Source organism: Ochotona princeps, chromosome 3 (genome assembly GCF_030435755.1).
Source record: "Ochotona princeps isolate mOchPri1 chromosome 3, mOchPri1.hap1, whole genome shotgun sequence".
Taxonomy (NCBI): Eukaryota; Metazoa; Chordata; class Mammalia; order Lagomorpha; family Ochotonidae; genus Ochotona; species Ochotona princeps.
Window position 1 is genome coordinate 22,430,590 of NC_080834.1, and position 20,851 is coordinate 22,451,440.

General features: G+C 39.3%; 1 protein-coding gene across 2 annotated transcripts in view; it reads right to left on the reverse strand.

The window, feature by feature from the left end:
- Positions 1-3,804: 3,804 nt before the first annotated feature.
- The window catches only part of ZBBX (zinc finger B-box domain containing), an 89,374-nt gene continuing 72,327 nt past the window's right edge, over positions 3,805-20,851 (reverse strand). For both annotated transcript variants that reach the window (XM_058661181.1, XM_058661180.1), the window contains 4 exons: positions 19,484-19,597; positions 13,132-13,386; positions 5,482-5,620; positions 3,805-4,084 (listed from right to left, as the gene is read on the reverse strand). In XM_058661181.1, the coding sequence (XP_058517164.1) occupies positions 3,976-4,084; positions 5,482-5,620; positions 13,132-13,386; positions 19,484-19,597 (617 nt within the window). In that variant the 3' untranslated portion in view covers positions 3,805-3,975. The remainder of the gene's footprint in view (positions 4,085-5,481; positions 5,621-13,131; positions 13,387-19,483; positions 19,598-20,851) is intronic.

Consider the following 20,851-nt stretch of genomic DNA (forward strand, 5'->3'; position numbering starts at 1 on the left):
AAGTAGTCAAGGGCGGCCCAATGCATTGGGACCCTGCACCTATGTGGGGGACCCGGAGGAGGTTCCTGGTTCCCAGCTTCGGATTGGCGCGCACCGGCTCACTTGGGGAGTGAAACATCGGACGGAAGATCTTCCTCTCTGTCTCTCCTCCTCTCTGTATATCTGACTTTGTAGTAAAATAAATAAATCTTTAAAAGAAAAAAAAAAAACAAACAGGAAAAGATGAGAGCTGTTCAAGATTCTCTGAAAATGCAATCAATGGGTAAGAAAATTGTTTTCTTTTCTGAGTCAAGGCATTATTTAAAACATCTGAGTGCCCTATTGCAGCAATGACAACATTATATAACATACATTTGTCCAAAAAATATTTGTTTTTTTATGCACATCACGTATAGAGCATAGAAAATGAACTTGAGAAGGTGTGATGCCAGTGCCCTTAGTTGTGTGACAGAGTGCACAAGGCAAGAATGACTTCAGTGGATATTGATAAAAACTTTAAAACTGGGCCCGGCGCGACAGCGTAGTGGTCAAAGTCCTCGCCTTGCATGCGCCGGGATTCCATATGGACGCCGGTTCTAATCCTGGTGGCCCCACTTCCCATCCAGTCCCCTGCCTCTGGCCTGGGAAAGCAGTTGAGAACAACCCAAAGCCTTGAGACCCTGCACCTGCGTGGGACACCCAGAAGAGCTCCTGGCTTCAGGTCAATGTAGCTTTGGCTGTTGCGGCCACTTGGGGAGTGACTCATCAGACGGAAGATCTTCCTCTCTGTCTCTCCTCCTCTCTGTATATCTACCTTTCCAATAAAAAGTAAATACATCTTAAAAAAAAACTTTAGAACTATCAAAATGTAATACCAATTTGCTTCTTCCATGTTCTGTACAGAGCTTTAAAAGTACAGAATCTTCTGTGGCCATAATAGCAAGATCTAAGTCTGGGTATTGTCTACCAACTCCCAACACGCTTAATGTAAAACTATTAGGTAGTTTATCCCATACTTCCTGGAGGCACACTTTACTAACTCTAGCATCAGTAAGGGCTGGACTTTTTCTGGAACGTCTGTAGCATTCTGAGTTCCACCCAGAGAATTAGGTGTGTGCTTTCAACCGCAATTTTAAGCTCCAGCTTCCAAATGAGAGAAAACAATGATGCTGCTTTGGGCAAAGGCTCTAATCTTATTGAGCTCTTATTTCCTCATTAGACTGACGGCAATGGAATTAAGGAACTTTTATAAATGTGTGGTTACGGGAAGCAAACAGAGGCAGAAAGGGGTCTATGCTCTGCTCTGCCAAGAGGGATTCTCATGTTTCGGTGTCCTACTGGAAGTCAAATGATAAAATTAATGACATGTTTCTGAAGTTTTGGCCATTGATGCAACGATGAAATATTCATTTCAAGTGTACTATATTGTAAAAGCTAAAGGCATCATTACAATCTCCAGAGCTAGTTCATAGGACTAAAGATATGCTTGAATACAAAAGGAATAGCAGTGGACCAGTGCTGTCCCAGCAAGAACAGCACATGTCCTTTCAACCTTGAGGAAAGCACTCAAATTCCATGAATTATACTCAAAAGAACAAAGACAAAACAAAAATGATGTCCTAAAGCCAAAGATAGTAGGCAGTCAAGAAAACTGACAATGGAGCAGATACATTAAAAAAAATGCTATTGTATCATTTCCTATGTTAACCAAAGAGCATTATGTTTAAAACATTTATTTTTTATTGGAAAAGCAGATCAGATTTACGGAGAGAAGGAAAGACAGAAAAATCTTCCATTCGCAGGTTTACTCTCTAAAGTGGCCACAATGGCCAGAGCTTGGCTTCAAAGCCGGGGCCAGGAACTTCTTTCTGCTCTACCACATGGATGCAGGGTTCCAAGGCTTTGGGCTGTGCTCAACTGCTTTCCCAGGCCACGAGCAGGGAGCTGGGTGGAAAGTGGAACAACTTGGACACGAATTGGTACCCAAAAGGGATCTCGGTGCTTGTAGAGTGAGGATTTAGCCACCAAGCCATTGTGCCAGGCCTAACTTACCATTTTCAATTACAAATACTAAAATTCAGAAAGGCATCAACCTCAGAAAAAGTTCCCAAAAGCATTTTTGACACAAAGGATGAAGATGCAGGGAGGACTCAATGTGTTTGCACAGGACAGTGGCAGAAGTGTTAAAAGTAGAGAGATGGTGAATGAGCCACACTCTTTTTAAACACATTTATTTCTACTGCAACATTTTATTCTGATAATATGACTGTCTTTCTTGATTGCTTATTGTCCACTTGCATTAATCAATTCAATAAAGGCCATTTTGATATTAAATTATATAGAAACAATATTGATATCTTTATTGTCTTTGTCTATCCAGTACTGAATGACATGTGTGAGTTCCAGTATAATTTACCGACGAGGGGCCCGGCGGCGTGGCCTAGCGGCTAAAGTCCTTGCCTTGAAAGCCCCGGATCCCATATGGGCGCCGGTTCTAATCCGGGAAGCTCCACTTCCCATCCAGCTCCCTGCTTGTGGCCTGGGAAAGCAGTCGAGGATGGCCCAATGCATTGGGACTCTGCACCCGCGTGGGAGACCCGGAAGAGGTTCCTGGTTCCCGGCTTCGGATCGGCGCGCACCGGCCCGTTGCGGCTCACTTGGGGAGTGAATCATCAGACGGAAGATCCTCCTCTCTGTCTCTCCTCCTCTGTGTATATCTGGCTGTAATAAAAAATGAATAAATCTTTAAAAAAATTTACCGATGAGCTGGTAAAAGTATCAAACACAAATTTATACAAGGCAATTACCAATCTTTTAGTAGAGGTCACCCCCAGAAGCAGAGGACATGAGAGCATGAATCCAAGGCATAGTCCCATTTAGGCCAAACAGCCAATGCTCAGCGATTTTTTTTTTTCTGATAAGTCAACAAGCTTCTGGGAAATAATTGTCCTAAACTGGCACAAAGTAACCACAAAGCTAACTCCTCCATATTTTATTTTACTTTTTTACATTTCTGAAATCCTTGAATCTTGTGATTACATAAGCCTTTGAACAGCCATCTGAGAAACCATGACTAGACAACACAGGTGAATATTTCAGAAAGTGTATCATTGCACTGTCAGCATCCTTCAAACTGACTCCATGGCAGACTTTGAAGAGCAACACACACACTTGAGTAGATGGGAGATGATAAGGATGGAGACCTCAAGAAATGGACACACACAATAGTGGATCTCTAAGAAGTCAGAAGATCTGCAAGGCCCGGGTCATCTCAGTGGCTCAACGTCAACACCAACATCACAGAGCACCAGATTGTGTCTCTGCTACCCCATTTCAGATCCAGTTTCCTGCTTATGGACTGGAAGAATGGCTCAAGTCCTTTAGCCCCTGCATCCATGTGGAAGACCTGGAGAAAGCTCCTGGCTCCTGGCTTCAGTGGAGCTAAGCTCCAGCCTTATGGTCTTTTGGGGAGTGAACCACCAGATGGAAGACAGAAAATAAACACCATCACTACAAAAGACCAGCTAAGATAACACACAAGATTCACCAGTGTACTGCTTTACCAGAATATGATGTGCAAGACCTTCTCTGTGCTTTACAACACAGGATGACAACTGTCGAGTACATCTTATTTGGAGTCATTTTCCTACTTGTGTTTACTTTTGAAACTACCAGAGCTTCTGTAAATGCCAAACATTCTAACAGAAAAAAGATTTCAATTACGGACTACATCATTATAACTATTCTTAAAATTCATCAAATTTTACTAATACGACCTATAATTTGCGTTAGTATTGGACTTATAATTTGTAGTTTGGAAGAAAAATCTGTTAACCTTGTACTTTCACTAACATTTATTAGTTTGTAAGCCTTGAGAAATCAATAATCAAAACAGCCAGCACCCATACGAGTAATCAGTAGTTTCATTTTTTTCTGTTGTATGCTGTACTCTGGATACAGAAGGGAAAGGACAAAGCATCATGAAGTATGCTTCAACTATGGTAGTACGATGACTTGTTGCTTATCAAGAAACTCTTCTTCCTCATCCGTACTGCTCTCAGAAAGTGCCAGTGTAGATGGAATTTCAGTATATTTTCCAGAAGAGCTAGGAATACATTCAAGAATCAATATACTATACACATAACCAGGTTTCAACTTTTCATTTGTCTTCTGATCAATATTACATATGTGGAAGTCGGTGGAGGCAGGGAGATGTGAAGGGCATGTGTCACACTGGAACCACAATGTTCAATGTACCCAATATAGCAAGTCTCATTTTAATAAGATTTTTTTTTCATTCTCCCAAGAAATAATGCCACAGTGGAACCAGAGAGGATGGATTTTATGGGCTCATGTTGCGCTCTTCACAGACGATTCAGAAGGCATTTCAGGGTCACCATTAAAAACATTCCTCATGTTTAACAGGATCCCACCAATGAATAAACTGCCATATAAATCACCTCCTTGTGTACAATGAATTAAGACTATGTGGGTCCCGGTCAAGATATGCCAATGCCAAAATTAATGACTCCAGTTTTTTTTTTATTTTATATTGTCACGTTTTATTATGGGATAGATTGGCAGAAGCCCTGGCCCTACAGAAGTAATGTTTGGAATAGTCTATATTATGTCAACTTTGGGACCCTGCTTCATCTAGATTTCCAGCCTGTATACACCACTAAATAATTTAAAATACTAAATAATTTAAATGATCCTTGGGATCATTTTTTAATGCCCAACATAGGTTAAACCAGATCACAAACCAACCCAGATCTATGATAATAGTTAAGGCAGTTACTGTGACTGATTTAAATGAATTCCTCCTTCAGAAAGACAGTGACAAACTTGATTTCATGTTTCTGCAATATTATACTTCAACCAGTCAAAGGAATTTACAATACAAGGAGCTACTATTTAGCATTTATCCCTACTTTCTGGAAAAAAAAGCCTCATCTTTTCAAGGAATTGCAGTATGTCAATAATAATTTTATAGCAGTCTACTTTTCTGAAACTTCCAATAGGATAACAATCATTCTTCATAAACTTAACAACATACTAGTTGATGTGGGGAAATAATAAAATGATACAAATAATAATAGCATTAATAATCTAGAGCATTTCAGGAAAAAATTCTATTATGTTCCAAAATTATATACAATGGAAAAGCTTTTTTTAAAGCAAAATAATGAAGTTTTAGGTGACTGCCTTTCATCATGAGAGAAATACTGAAGGATTATCAAATTTCAAATGAAATGCCTTGACATTTTTATGATACACGTTAGGCAGCAAAGAACTATTTGTTCATACTGAAATAACAACTTCATAACTCTTTCTAAATCCTCATTAACAGGTCAGTAAATGGCCCAAAAATTCACACAAAAAAAGAGCAACATAAAACACACAGAAAGGTCAACAATTGTTTATGTGGTAAAAATAACTGGTTGGGCATCACCAAAATCTACTCTGTGCCATATTTACGCAGAAGGCACAGACTTAACTCACCTTAGTTGCTCAACTCCACAGGGCGCCCTGACAGGTGAGGGAGTAACGAAACCCCGGGAAGTCTGACTTGGAGTCAATGAAGGGATGTCGGAAGCTGGCAACCCTTCTGAGGCTAGGCTGTAACATTCTTCTGAGGGGTCTGAAACATTCAATTACATGCATTGTCAACACATACGTTTGAAACACAAATCCGGAGCATTTGGTGCAAGAACAAACCACAACCAGTGAAGGGCAGACTTCAGATTACTCCTCAGCTCTCTACTGTATGCCTATTGGGAGAGTCCAGGGCAAGTTAGATGTGGGATTCCAGGTGAGGGCATTGGAGAGCATGCTGCCACAGTCACACTCATCTTTAAGTATACATCACACTGCTGAAAGTGTCGTGAAACATCAGAGAAAGTCACTCAGGTGGACCTCTTTGAAGAAGCCCCTGTACTGGCCTGCATGTCAGAACCTTCCATAGAACCCACAGCGTCTCCCTGACATAACTTTGTCCTCACATTGTCCAAGCAAAAGGTAAGCTTTTGCAGAGCTTCTCTCTTTTTGTGGCGTCCTTACTTTGTTTGAAGTTTAAAAAAGAAAAAGAATTATTTGATTTTCAAAGAGGAACATCCTTAAATATCCCTCCTTTTCACAAGGCCTGTGCATTTTTCAGGCTAAGTATGGACAAATAACCCAAATTCAATAAAGGCAGTCTTTAGTCAAATGTGTTATACATATAAACTAATGAGAAAATTCAAGTACAAAAATAATTATTACTAAGATGGATCTTCAGCATAGCAACTAAAATGCCACAGCACTTCTCAGTGAACCTGCGTTCTAAACATGGCCCTGCACACTGACTGCAGCTTCCTGCCGACTCGGACCTTGCGACGCAGTGATGGCTGCCAGCCACATGGGAAACCAGAATTACGCTTGGGCTCCTGGCTTCCATCAGCCCGCCCTACAGCCACATGGGCGTGTGGGAAATGAACCAGATGACAGATCTCTATTTTTTGATTCTTTTTCTTCTTTCCTTCCTTCCTTTCTTTTCTTCCTTCCTTTCTTTTCTTCTTCCTTTCTGTCCTTCTCTCTCTCTCTCTCACACACCCATCCCACCCACTCAAATAAGAAGAATTAAGCACATATTACTACATTATGAAGGCCACAATACCTTCCCATCATTCTTAATGAAATGCATGCATTATACTGTTGAAACTTTTTAAACTGTCAGAATTGCTAGACAGTAATTCATTTCTCCCCCCTCATCAAACAGCCAAGTAAACACTCCCTAAGTTACAAGTCACCAACATCAATGCAGCTATATTTATTCTAATTCAGTAAAGCATTTCCCCTTTTCTTCATGTTTTCTGTTTTGCTCCAAGCAAGTTGAAGTTTCTGAGCAAGATGTGATTCCCGTATTTGATGTGAATTTTATGTGCACTCTTAAAAGACAGACCTCGACATGTTTGCAAAATACTAACATGAAACCATCCTACAAATTCTTGAGCTCAGTGTCCCAGATGAATTCCACGGGTTTAGGATGAGGCTCCTGCTCTTCCGTTCCTGAAACACTCAGGACAGCCTTATCACTTCATGTTTAAACTTGAGATGGCTGCACATTTAATTTTGAAGAGAAGAAAATATTCTCAAGCCAAAGTGTTTGCAGTACCCTAGCTAACCCTATCCTCACTACCTAGAGATAAGAACGTAGGGGTGGGGTGCCCCGTAGAGAACTGACACCTGCTAAAACCACAGAACCATCACTGCAGGGGCTGGAAATAGGTCTGAGCTCTGTTATCCTGCCAACATTAGAAACCACTGTTACAGAACCTAACTCTTTAGTGTCCAGCTTTCTTTCATCTCGTTTTCTACAAGGTAAAGAAGTCAGGCATGCAAGGATCTTTATACATGCTAAGGAAAGGGAATACTCACATGGGAAATCAAACACTTCAGCATTTTTAATTCGCATTGTTCTAAACTTCAGTAGCAACATTAAACTCCAAGGAATTCCTACTGAAGGTCTCTCTTAAGTCATTTTTAAGTCTCGTCTTTAAGTCATTAAGTATCTATTAAGACATTTGAGTTCCAGCTAATTAATATAGCATAGAACATATTCAGAGAAGATGAACAGAATAACCCCAATTATCCATCCTTAAAATTATATTTTAGGTTACCTTGTGAAATTAATCAGAGCAAAGGAAACATCACTTCAATTAAGGTAAGGGAAAGAAATCAGGCAGTAAAACAATTAAACTATTTACAAAACCCAAGGTATCTGTTTTAAACCAAAATAGCCATTGTACAAAACTCCGATTAGAAAAATGCAAGGCAGGCCAGGCAAAAGAGGATTGATGTTTACATTAGAAAATTTACTCTATTCCTGGGAAACTGCCTGGTTGCTGGGGAACTGTAAAACTCCTTCCACTCCTAGAGTAAATGGGTATTCTCTCACCTTTCAGGTATCTTTGGAACACAGCAATAAAAAGATACCCAAAGTGTACGATGTTTTTGGGGGGAGTAAGATGCTGTTGCTTGAATTCAGAGTTCAGAAGCTCATTGGTAAAACTAAAGCCATTTAAAATACATACAAGAATTATGGAAGACAATATGAGGATTCCCTTAGAGAAAAGCAAATAGATCTACAACATGACCCAGTCACTGCACTCCTATTAATTCACCCAAATGATATGGAATTAAATCAACATAGGAGAGAGGTATCAGTACACTCCCATTTAGTGCAGCTCAATTTGCAATAGATAAAATGTACAGTCAACTCAGATGTCCATCGAATGAAGACTTGCTAAGGATAATATAGTATATAGACACTGCGGAATACTACACTAAGCTATACAAACAATGAAATCCTATCTTTTGTAACAAAACACATGTGACTAAACTACTCTGTTTAGTGAGGCCAGTCTCAAAAAGGTAACTGTCATCTGTTTTCTCTGAAATGTGGTAGTTAACTTAGAAAGCAAAAATAGATACAAAAGGAACATTGTGTGACATGACATATGTTTAGCTCTTGCCCGGACACCTGTAGAAATAAGGTCTTTCTACATTTTCCTTGTTGACCATTGTGTTTAGTGATGCCTTAAACCTGTGATTCTAGAGTGCAATGAAATGATGCTTTCCACAAATAAAAACAAAGGATAGAAATAGAGGAAAGGAGATGGAAAACAAGGAAAGTGTAATTATCCCAGAGCTGTCCCTATAAAAACGTAAAAGCTGTTTTCTTTATATTAACACAAATTTTAAAAATATTTGCAGGTATTTAAAAAATGTACCAAGGGTCTGGCACAGTAGCCTGGCAGCTAACATCCTTGTCTTACAAGTGCCGGGATCCCATATGAGTACTGGTTCTAATTCCAGCAGCTCCACTTCCCATTCAGCAGTCTGCTTGTGACCTGGGAAAGCAGGCAAGGACAGCCCAAAGCCTTGGGCACCTGCACCCTCGTGAGAGACCCGGAAGAGTCTCCAGGCTCCTGGTTTGGAATCAGTGCAGCTGCTACCATTACAGCTACTGGGGAGTGAATCAGTGAACGGAAGATCTTCCTCTCTGTGTCTCCCTCCTCTGCATATCTGACTTTGCAATAAAAATAAATCTTTTTTTAAAAAGTAACAAAACAAAATTTAATTTTAATTCCATTTCTCCATTTCTTTTTAGAAGTACTTTTGAAATATGTCATGCACAAAATTTAACTTAATTTAATTATGACTTCTATTTCTCTAAGTTTACACTCATCTTTATATCACTTCAGTCAGTGATACAGAAAGAAGCCTAAAGGCAACTTACAAAACATTAGAATACCAGGGCCAAGCACAGTAGCCTAGCAGCTGAGGTCGTTGCCTCGCAAGCACCAGGATCCCATATGGATGCTGATTCATATCCCAAATGTTCCTCTTCCCTTCCTGCTCCCTGCTTTGGTTTTGGGAGAGGATGGCCCAGAGCCTTGAGACCCTGTAATCATGTGGAGACCCAGAAGAAGCTGCTGGCTCCTGGCTCTTGACTCCTGGCTTGGATTGGCTCAGCTCTGGCCATTGGAACCACTTGAGGAGTGAACCATTGGGTGGAAGACCTTTCTCTGTATCTCTCTGTGTAAATCCATGCTTACAATTAAAAAAATCTTTAAAAAACATTTTAACATCAACAGGAAGTCTGACACACTGCTCCTGAAGCCTGGTTCTCAAGCCATCTTGCTTCTCTGTCCCTTTTCTTCTGGTTCATGAGGAAGCTGTATCTGTACCTACACACACCCCACACGTCCCTCTGCCCAAACCAGCTAATTCTGAAATGGCTTTCTGGTACCATCCATAACAATCCTAACCAAAAGAAAAATAGTTTGATCAATATAAATTTTGTCTGTCTTTTATTCTCTGAGCTGCTTGAGTAAGTTATTTTTCAAAGGGCTTAGGAGGAGGAAGGTTATGTCTCCTAGAACTAACAGAAACACACCAGAAGAATTCTGCTCATAGAAATCAACTTGCATGGGGACGTGAACACATCTACAATTGCGTAGGCGGCATGTTGTGTGACTGAGCCACAAGAAATCTAGGAAGAATCTCTCCAGTCTGCATGAGGAAAGGTGAAAAGCAGGTGGCATGTTCCTGCCCACTGATGCTACGCAACGCATGGCTTGTGTGCAAACAAGGAATTTCCAGACGGGAGCTTTATGTCCCTAGAGCACCTGTCGTCTCACTGCTTTTCCTTACTCGGAGCTCCAGGTGAGCTCTCACTGAAAGACATGAACTCACCCAGAGTTAATCTTCCTAAGACAAAGGAAACTTTCCTGCATAAAGGGGGTGAAAAGAAAAGCCAGATCTTCAGAAAACCCCAAGGACTCATTCATAGGCCATTCAGCTTGTCCTTGCCTTCACATGCAAAAGTTCCACTTGTGAAAATGGAAGAAGTCTGTTTTCTTCTGATTAAACGTGAATTCAAAAGGACAGAATGGAAGCCAGAACTCAACACTGAACTTTCTGATCAAGGTCAGAGCTGATATGCCTTATCACAAAAATGGCCTTTAAATATGAGATCGGCCTCTGGGATTTACACAGGTAAATATATATTACAATGTTCTCTCTTGAATCTCCTAGCAAAGTAGATAAGAACAAAATGATAACACTCGAAAAGGAATCAAACAAGAAGGTTCTTACGGTCCCATGAAAAGCCATGGCAAAGGTCAACCAAACACACAGGCTAGAGACACTGAGGTGTGGCTTGATGCAGGTTCTGTCAACCCCATCTGCCCACCTAATGCACAGACACCGCAATTAGGAGCAGGACAATGAGAGTAAACAAAATAACTTACAGATTGCACCAATGCTTCATTAGTTTGGAGAAAAGCAGGTGAAGGGAATGCCAGGGGAAAGCACTTGAACCTCCTTTAGAGCCTCCACATACCTATCACAAAGTTTTAGCAAAAGCAATGAAATTGCATGCCTGCAGGTATCCCCATGGAGACAGAGCATACTTCAAACCAGGTCAAATGAAGTTGCTCACTCTGTAGAATACAGGAGAAAAAGACAAGCCAGCTGGATCCTTCAACGGCCTATTCCTATCCTCATTACCCAGTCTTTTAGCCCACAGATAACAAGGAGCGCCTAGATGCCACACAGTAGCTCCAAGCACTATCAGATCCTCTGACAGCTTTAGGGGATTCCAAGCAGGACCCAGGCTCATTGCATCATAAAAGCAGGTGATGTCACAGGCAAGTAACAAAGCGTCATAGCAACGATCTCTACAACCAACACATAACCATGAATCCATAACATGGAGATGAAGAGGAAGAGAAAGACAATCTCTTGGGAAACACAGAGCAGACCGCAAAAAAATTCTGTAAAGAAATGTAAACTAGGGCCAGCACAGTGGCTCCTTAGCTAATCCTCTATCTGTGGGTGCAGGCTCATGTCCCAGCTGCTCTACTTCCCATCTAGCTGTTTCCAGCCTGGGAAAGCATTGGAGGATGGTCTAAGTCCTTGGGAGCATGAAGCACACCAGAGACCTAGAGGAAGCTCCCGCCTCTTAGCTCCAGGTTGCTCAGTCTGGCTATTATGACAATTTGGGGAGTGAACCAGTGGATAGAAGACCGTTCTGCCCCTCGTTCTTTCTGTAAATATTTAAAAAAAATCTCAATTATGCCAACAAATTTCAAAGTGTCATGCACTGAAGTATGAGTAAATAGTCAAGGTTTCTGGATGAGGTCCTGTATCCAAAACAAAAAGCCTTTGTGGTTAGAGAATATTAGGTCAATGTTAACACTCACCATTCCAATCATTGGGTACATAAGAAACTGTTCTTCATTGTGGAAGATACAGACTGAAATACTGTAAAGCTTCTTTGATTCATTTTTATGGATTCTGGAGGGCAGAGAGAGACAGGTTCCACTGGTTGGTTCACCTCCCAATGTCCGCAGTAGCTAGTACAGGCTAGAAACATTTCTAGTCATCCATGAACGTGGCGTGAACCACTGAAACATCCCAGGTCATCTATGAGAGCAGCATGAATCCATGCGTAAGCCGTCATCACTGCCTTTCAGAGTCCGCACTGGGAACTGGCGCCAGGGCAGAGCCCTGGGCAATACAGTCACTCCAAGGTAGGATTCAAGAGTTTTAAGTGCTAGAATAAGTGGTCAATTTATTTATTGTTAAGAGTAATAGCCTTTATAACTTCTCCAATCATTTATTTTACAAATTAAAAAGAATAGGGTTTGTGTGGGTAACTTCGTAAGACATAAAACTATGTCCCTTAATGATCTGTTGTTGACCTAGACTTTGTAGGATCACACATGTTTACTAGGCTATAGTTACTGAGGTTTAAAATAGAAGATGCAATGTACCTTCTCTTCAAACTGTGCTTTTGTAAGTGGTGAAATTGCTGCTGCCTGCGTACGTGATGGAAGTAGATTCTAACAGCACCACAGGCCTGCTGAATCAATGTATTCTCAACAACAATCCCCTAGGAATCTGGGCACACACCTACACGTGAGAAGACTGGATTTAAATGATGTAACAAGCGAGTTGGACAGTAGAATTGATGAAAAGATTAAACCGTTAGTGGTCAAGGAGAAATGAGAATTTTTTTTCTGTGCAGATCAAAGTCTCTTTGGCACAATTTGTGGATGAAAAGAAACCAATTCTGCATGTCACCATTTTCGAAACTTATTTTTGTAGTATTATCAGTGAATATCCAAGAAAACAGATCAGTAGTTGATGACTTAAAAAGAAAAACCTGGGACCATCGTGACGGTGCATCTGGCTAATCCTGACCCATGACCCTAACATTCCGTATGGGCTGCAGTTTGTGTCCTGCCAGCTCCACTTCCAGCTCAGCTTTGCTCTTATGCGAGGCCTGGGAAAGCAGTGGAGGGCGTCACAAGTCCTTGGGACCCTGCACCCAAGTGGGAGACCTGGAAGAAGCCCCTGGCTTCTAGGTTTGGATCAGCTCAGTCCTGCTCATCGCAGCACTTCGGGGAATGAAGCGGCTGATGGAGACCCTCTCTCCAGCTTTCTCTGTAACTCTGCATTTCAAATAAAAATAAATAAATCTCTCATTTAAAAAAGAAGCAAAAATAACTTTTTTCAGTTTTTCTTGCTCTCACTGTATGGGTTATGAACAAAGAGGCAGAGGACAGATCATCTTCAGGGTAAAAGAAGCCACAGCATTACCTGCCGGATTCCTCAGCACATTTAATTCTTTCTCCAAACTTGCTATAGCTTGTTGATCAGCAGTGTCATCCAAGAAAGGCTCATTCTGATCAGCATTAGCAAGATCTTCAGTTTCTGAAACTTGAGCCGCAGTTGTAGATTGTGACTGAGCAGCTGTTCTTGATGGAAAGGGAGACGCCGGAAGGCATCTGGAGCCTCTTTTAACAGAACTGGAAAGTGGCAAATTTGCAGATGAAGGTCTCTGTGATTTCTGGGCTAAAACAAGAAGTGAAATTTTCTAAATCAACTTTTTTTTTCCTTTAAATTCTGTATGAGTAATGATTCAAAATACCAGCCCCCTACACATAGAATATGTAAGGTTCATCCAACAGAGTTTATGAGAAAATCAACTTTTGATTATCATCTACTCTAGCTGGCCAGTTTGTTTATCTCGAATCACACTACCTTTGTTATAAAGAATTCTCCTTGTAATTAGTCTTTAATTTTCTATATTCAGAAAAAGATAAATTAATATTCAGCAAGGCATAATATCAATGATATATCTATGTAAGTTATTCTTATGTTTTAAAAATTGGAGACAGAACAAACATGTTAGTATGTAATGACTGTGTGAATGTACGATCAAATCTGTAACCTATAGGTGAACTCGTGCGGCTCTTTAGGGTACAAGTTCAGGAGCACAGACCTAACTCAGGCTATTGCGTGTTCTATCAGAATCTCAAACGTTGGCTCAGTTGGTGTTTTGAGGTAGGTGGGTTTTCTGTCTAAGAGAGAAAAAAATACTCCAAAGTTTCATAGAAACACAACTTAGCTACATTTTGGTATTTCTCAAATAAAAGGAATTTTCATAGTTCAGGTTTTAAAATTCCACCATGGTTAATTTTTAAATGTCCTGAACAATTCTCTCTTAATTGGATAAATACACTAAACAGAAATAATTTGTCTAGCAACATTGCATTCCCTTAACACAACTTGTCAGTGTAAAATAGTGGACTCTTTCAGGTATAGTCATCATAGCCCCAATCATGATATAACCAAACACACACCACGTACCACTGTATCACTATTGACTCAGAAAAATGTAAAATTCAAAACAGTGACAGCAAGTAGTCACAGCGTATTCAACATCCAACGGCTCATAAGCTTGAAATCTATTCTAAATATAACTAATACCCTAAGAAGAACCTAGGAGCATGTGTGATCATTTCGGCAATTAAAAAGCCGAGTCCAAAGGGGTAACAATATCAATGAACATTTCAGAAACAATCTTTAGAATAATTCTTGCTAAAATGAAATTCTGACCTTTATGTCCCTTTTTGTGGTCAGAGACATTTCTGAAGAAAAAAGTACATCTAGGTGTTAAAGATACACGAAACCCCTGAGTTACGTTGATGACTCCGATTTCCCCTTCTGTCTACACCAGGCAGAGAATCATTATTTCATATATAACCCCACAAATTGCTGTATGATGAGGCACTGGTGGAAAGAACAGCAGGATCAGCCCATCTTTGAGTACCACGGTAACTCGCTGTGGACAAAATTTCTAGACATTTAAGAAATATCCTTCCGTATTTGTATCACTAGAGGTCTCAGACACGACAAAATGCAAACAAACTTAGCAATTTTATTTAAATAACATAAGCAAAGGAAGGCGTCATTAGTAAGGCCGGGACAACTGCCAACATAGAAAATGTAAAGCAAGAAAAATGTAAATGGTGTAGATATCTTTCAGTAAATTAAGGAAAGCACAAACACTTGCTCAACTTTTATAGCAGCATCTAGTCACCACAGTATTTAAACTTAATTCATCCCACTTGAAGGAAAAAAAATGCCCAGAAGATGGGTCAGAGTTATGCTTAGCATATAACAAAGAGACAAAACTTCTTACTGGAAAACACTTTGAAAGTGAAATTTAAACGAATGGAAACAGAGGAGTAGATAGAGCAAACTGAATTAATCCTTAGTTTTGTTCACGTGGGTCATCACCACTGCTCTCTTCCCAAGGTGGAGATTGGACACAATATTAAAAATGGTACGAGTAAAAAAAAAAAAACAAAAAAAAAAATAAAAATGGTACGAGTAAAACAGGCCACAATTGAGAGGCTCATGCCATGATTTTTTTAACAAAGCTAAATGTGAAGATTATCATTAAAAGAAATTATTTTTGGAGTAAAGTGTGCCATCACTGGCAATGTAATCTCAGGAAATTATTAAAACTGCTCACAGCTGTACTCTAAATATAATACATTTTGTTGGGTGTCAGCTACAGAATATTTGCTCTATGATTACTAATTAAAGTGTGACAAACATGGAGAAGATAAAATGTAATGTACTTTTAGCTTACATTAATGAACAAAAAATGCTCTTAATGATATAAAAATATGAATCACTTCACTGAATAATAATATTCAACATACTGATAATTATTGCTATTCTAGATTTAACGCTGTAATTTGTTGAAACAATTTTAAACAATTTGTCTTTGAATAGAATTTTTATAACAAATGGTAACATTTCTTCTTCAAAGACCCAATAATTTAATCCTAATAAAGAATGTAAATCATTACTGCCATTAGCTTCCAGCCTTCTCCCACTTCCCACTCCCCACAGCAAAAGAAGCTGGGAATAATATGTTATAAAATAGAAATTTATTTTCCAAGGGTTCTCAAAACACATATGGACATTTTATTTAGCCTCATTGTTTAGTGGGAAGAATGCTGGAATGTGCAGCTAAGAACCTAATTGTGTCATCACACTGAATCAGAAGCCATCGTGGGATCTGAGAGGGCACTTCACAGCTTACCTGGGAAGTAGATGACATAAGAATCTCCAACATTGAAATGTGTAAATTAATAGCTAACCTGATTTGACTATAAAATAAGATTATTAGGGATCACATAAAAATCTGGGAATTCCGAAGTGGATAAGAAGTTGGCAATCAGCCTAGCAGCTGAAATGCCAAGCAGGACATCCGCTTCCCCACAGAGTGTCTGCCTTTCACTTCTAGCTTCGTTTTGACTCCAGCTTTGTGTTCATGCAGGTTTTGAGAGGCAGCAGTAATGGCTTGGGCAGCCAGGGATTCCCGCCACTCAGGTGGAAGACTGGTCTTCAGCCTCGGTTTAGTAACGACCATTGCAGACACTGAGGAATGACCAGCGAATGGCAATGGGTTCACTCGCTCTCCTCCATTTCATATTAATAATAAATACTTCTTAATGAATGAAACTTCTCCCTTATCCTCCAATTCAACTCCAAAGTCACACACACATACCTAATTCACACCTTTAGAAGTATGGATTGAGCATTTATAACATGCCAGGCCCTGTTGTTTCACTAAAGACGCATCAGCGAAGAGGACAAGCTGGCCCTTGTTCTTTCCAACAACATGTGGTAGGGAGCAGAAAATAAACAAATGAGCATTATCAAGTCAGATTACAATAGGTTCTATGAGAAAGACCAAAAAGATATATAGAGGGTAGGACAGATAACATGATCTCAGAGGGCCTCTCTAAGAAGGTAGCATCTGAACTGGCACTGAATACCAGGGAAAAACACAACCATTCAAATCAGACTGTGATGGTGGGAAGGTGGGTTGCACTGCACACTGGCTGAGAGAAAAGCAAATCCTGAAACTAGGAGGCAAGAACCTTGCCTCCTTGAGAACAGAGCAAAAGCCAGTGGAGTTATATGGACCAGGGTGCCGCTGAGAGACACAGGAAGCCAACTCAGTTAATGCCCTACACTTCCAGTACATGTGCAACGCTTTGGGATGCTTTATACTGCAGAAATGACATCAAATTATTTAAAGTATCAGTCACTTCTTATTCATTTCAGCATGAGTAATCTTACGAATATAAATATTGGTAATACAATTGGACAGAAATTAACTACAGGCGTCTGAATGTGGTGCAGGAAACAGGACCTACGAAACAGGGATGCCTGGATTCATCTAGAATAGGAAAAATGAAAGTGCTTTGGTTTGGGCTCCAATTTGGAGCAGAATTCTTCAGAACTTGGCATGAATGAGATGCGAGTGATGATGCCGAGATGATTGCCATGGGATTAGCCATTGTTTTGATAGCACTGCCATTGACTGACACTCGAAGGTGAGGTCACAGGGGCAAAGTTGTTGGAGCAGTAGAGAGAGATTCAATGAACTTGATGATAAACACACAAATATGCCCTCGCTGCCATGTTTCTTTTTTCCTTATAAGTTTGAATATATTATAAAATGGAAATTTATTAATATCATGGTATCAGTTCAAAACGTCTACAGCTACAGTCAGCAAAATTTTATTTTAAGGATCTTTTATTTGTCTAACAGTTCCCTTGAGAAGTTATTATTTTTTAAAGTTTCAACTGAAATTCACATGGTTTCTCAGATCTTTGGTATATCTGTATTTTCAATGGCAAAGTCATTATTTCTGTTCTTAACAAAATTATATATGAACCAACCTCCACTGTTATAACTGATAGTGCGTATAATTGCTAATTTATTATCAACCTCCAAAAGTACATTATAAAATTTATAAATGGTATAGCTTACATGCTTAAATACATGCATTGTTTTTTCCAAAATATGATTTTTACAAAATAAATATTATTTCTAGACTAGACAAGCACAACACAAAGTTGTTAATAAAATGAATGCAAACTCCTAAGTCTTTCCCTAGCCTTAATGAAAAGAACCTCCGAAAGACAAGATTCAGAAAATACATTGCCAGTTTTCCCAGGTGAGTCATATGAATCTCTGAGAACCTGTATACCAGAGTGTAAGAGAAAGTTTTATTTCATCACATAGTCCCTGGACTAAGGTGGATGATATAACAAATGTTTGTTGTGTTAACATTTTTATTCGAGAGACACAGGCAAGTGTGAGCCTGTCTCACAGAGGGAGCGTTTATCTGATGGATCACTAGCCAAATGCCATGCTGAAGCTGAGAGTCTGGAATGCAGCGGAGGTAACCCCAGGAGGACGGCCATGACCCTGGCATCTGGGCCACTGTCTATGGCTTCTTGGCACCTGCACATCCAGGAAGCCCAAGTCAGACCCCCGAGCTGATATCAAAGCCAAGCACTCGGGTGTGGGAAGAGATCGTCTCAATCCCAGGGTCGAAAGCATGTCCCAGCGAATCTGTCTGCAAAATATTATTGATTTTAATTGATATGCCCGAATTGCTATTTAAAAGTGTTCGGCAACTCATGCAAAAAGACATTATCTTAGTAATGGATAGCTCATTGCACACATCTGAACTTGATTTCTTCAGTATACAACAAGTTAAAATTTCCCTCCGATTACCCTAGAATGAAACAATGAGAATTTTAAAGCTGTTGTAGACTTTGATATTAAAACAGGTACCTAAGGATGGTACAGGGAAAAAGCCATAAATGGTTTGTGCATTAACAGGCTTTTTAAAAATGTCTCATGCAGATTTCAAACAAATACGTGTAGAACAGAATGTAAGCTTACCAAGGAGTTTTCGACAGAACCTAAACCAACAGAGACAAATACATATGAACAATCATGCATTGCTAAATTTCTCGTTTGAAGAGAGCCTCTAAGCAAAGCTAAATAATATATTTCATCAAGATTCCTCCTAAAACATTGAGCTCCCAGGACCCGAGATCATGATGCAGGCATTACTTTATTCCTTGGGCCTAGTACAATGAGAACAAACTTAACACATGCCATGATTTATTAACTAACAACTGTTACTTCATAAGAAATCTAGCACAAAGAACATATTTTTAATGGCAGTGACTTAATATTAGTTATCTCAATGCTAGTATTTGTCCTGAACACACCCATTCAACAAGTATGATATTGTACTTTCACCATATCAAAAGAGTTATTCTGCAATAGTCATTGAATGGAACTAATGAAAGGAAACCAAGATCCCAGAGCAACCGCACACAGCATCAGGGTTGGAATGCAGCCATCACAACTCAGCTACAAGCAGCAAACTTCACCTAACTTAATCATTTACAGATGGATATGATTGATAATGCTCTGAACCAAATGGAAAAGTGTGGAAAATGTGATATAGACAATGAGGGTAAAACACAAGTTTACACTTCATAAGGATTGTTTAAAATACACTTATCCTGAACGGCATTTTACACATAGAATTCCCTGGAGAAATAATTCAAATATTCCTAGGATAATGAGATTATTTGTAGTTCCAAAATTTTTGTTTTGGGAAAAAATTTCCAACATACTTAGTTTAAATGATTAAGTCTGAAAATGTACCATTAAAAAGAAATTTTCAGATGTTTAATTAAGCTATTAAGGTCTAAAATATAAACAATCTGAGCCACCCATGTGGCACTGCTACCTTGAAGCCAGTCTTACCTGTGTTTTGTGGTCTTCCAATTGATAACTTCTGGACGGTCCGAAAAACACCCAAGGCAACTGCATGATCAGCATGTGTGCTTAAGCTGTGGCTTGGGATCCACTCTCTGTCCCCTGGCAATTAAAAAAAAAGACAGTGAAATAATATAACATGCAGTAAAAGAGGCCTGATTGTGGGCCTGATATGTTCATTGTATTAATGAACATTATCCTAAACAATACTATATATATGCACATACATTATGAAACAGTACATTTCATAAAAATAAACTAAAAGCGAATAAATTAAGATTGCTAAAAATGAAAAACTAAACTATCAATTATAAAAATAATACACTTGTAACATATAATTCAACAGGAAGAAATAATTCAGACAATACGTAGCAATGCAGCATAAGATAGAATCGTTTTGTATTTTGTGTTTCAAAGATTTGGAGATACAGATGGAGAGAGACAGATCTTTCACCAATTATTCATTCTCCAAATGCTACAGTAGAGCCAGATGCGATCCAGGAGCCAGAAATCAGTCCTGCTGTTCTACATGGACGCTAATACCTAACTGTGAACATCAGTGGCCATCTCCCATGGGGAACAGCATGAAATAGCAAGTGGAGCTGAGACCCAGACTCAGGACGCTAACATGGGATGTGATGCTTTAACAACTATGCCACCTGCAACTCCACCTCACCCCCCTGGATCATGCAAGAATAATCGCACGTGAACAAACGATTGAGAAAGAATAGGTTATCGAAGAACATAAATAACACAATGACTTAAATTTAAAAAGGAGCAACCAAGTCAGGAAGGAATCAAAACCTGAGCATACCAATGCCCTTTGAAAAGCCCGTGGATAAATGCAAGGAAAAAGTAAACTTATTTTGGTCAAAAGTTTTGGAAACTCATGTCATTTGGTGGAGCACACATTCTCTAGAAACTTTCAGAAGACTTTTGAGAGGTGTAACTATCAAGCCGCTTGAATCAAGAATCAAAAATCACAAAGACAGATATGCACATATTTTAGGATTCACTAGTAAATTCTATAAAATATTAGTGAAAGAATCCACATCAGTCCTTCTCAAACTTTTCTAAATTTTGAAAAACAAAACTGTTCCAATACCAAAACTGAACAAAACAGTACGCATAAAGGACCAATTAATTAGTATGCTTAATGAGCAGTGAAGTAAAAGTTTTTAACAAGATCTAAGCAAATGAAATTCAACAGCGTGTTAAGAGTGTTATGCACCATGACCAAGCATAACATATTGCAAAAATGCAACAGTAATTCAACATAAGAAAATCCATCAGTATAATTAATATAATATAGGAAAACAATATAGAAATGTCTCGGGTGATACAGAGAAGACATTT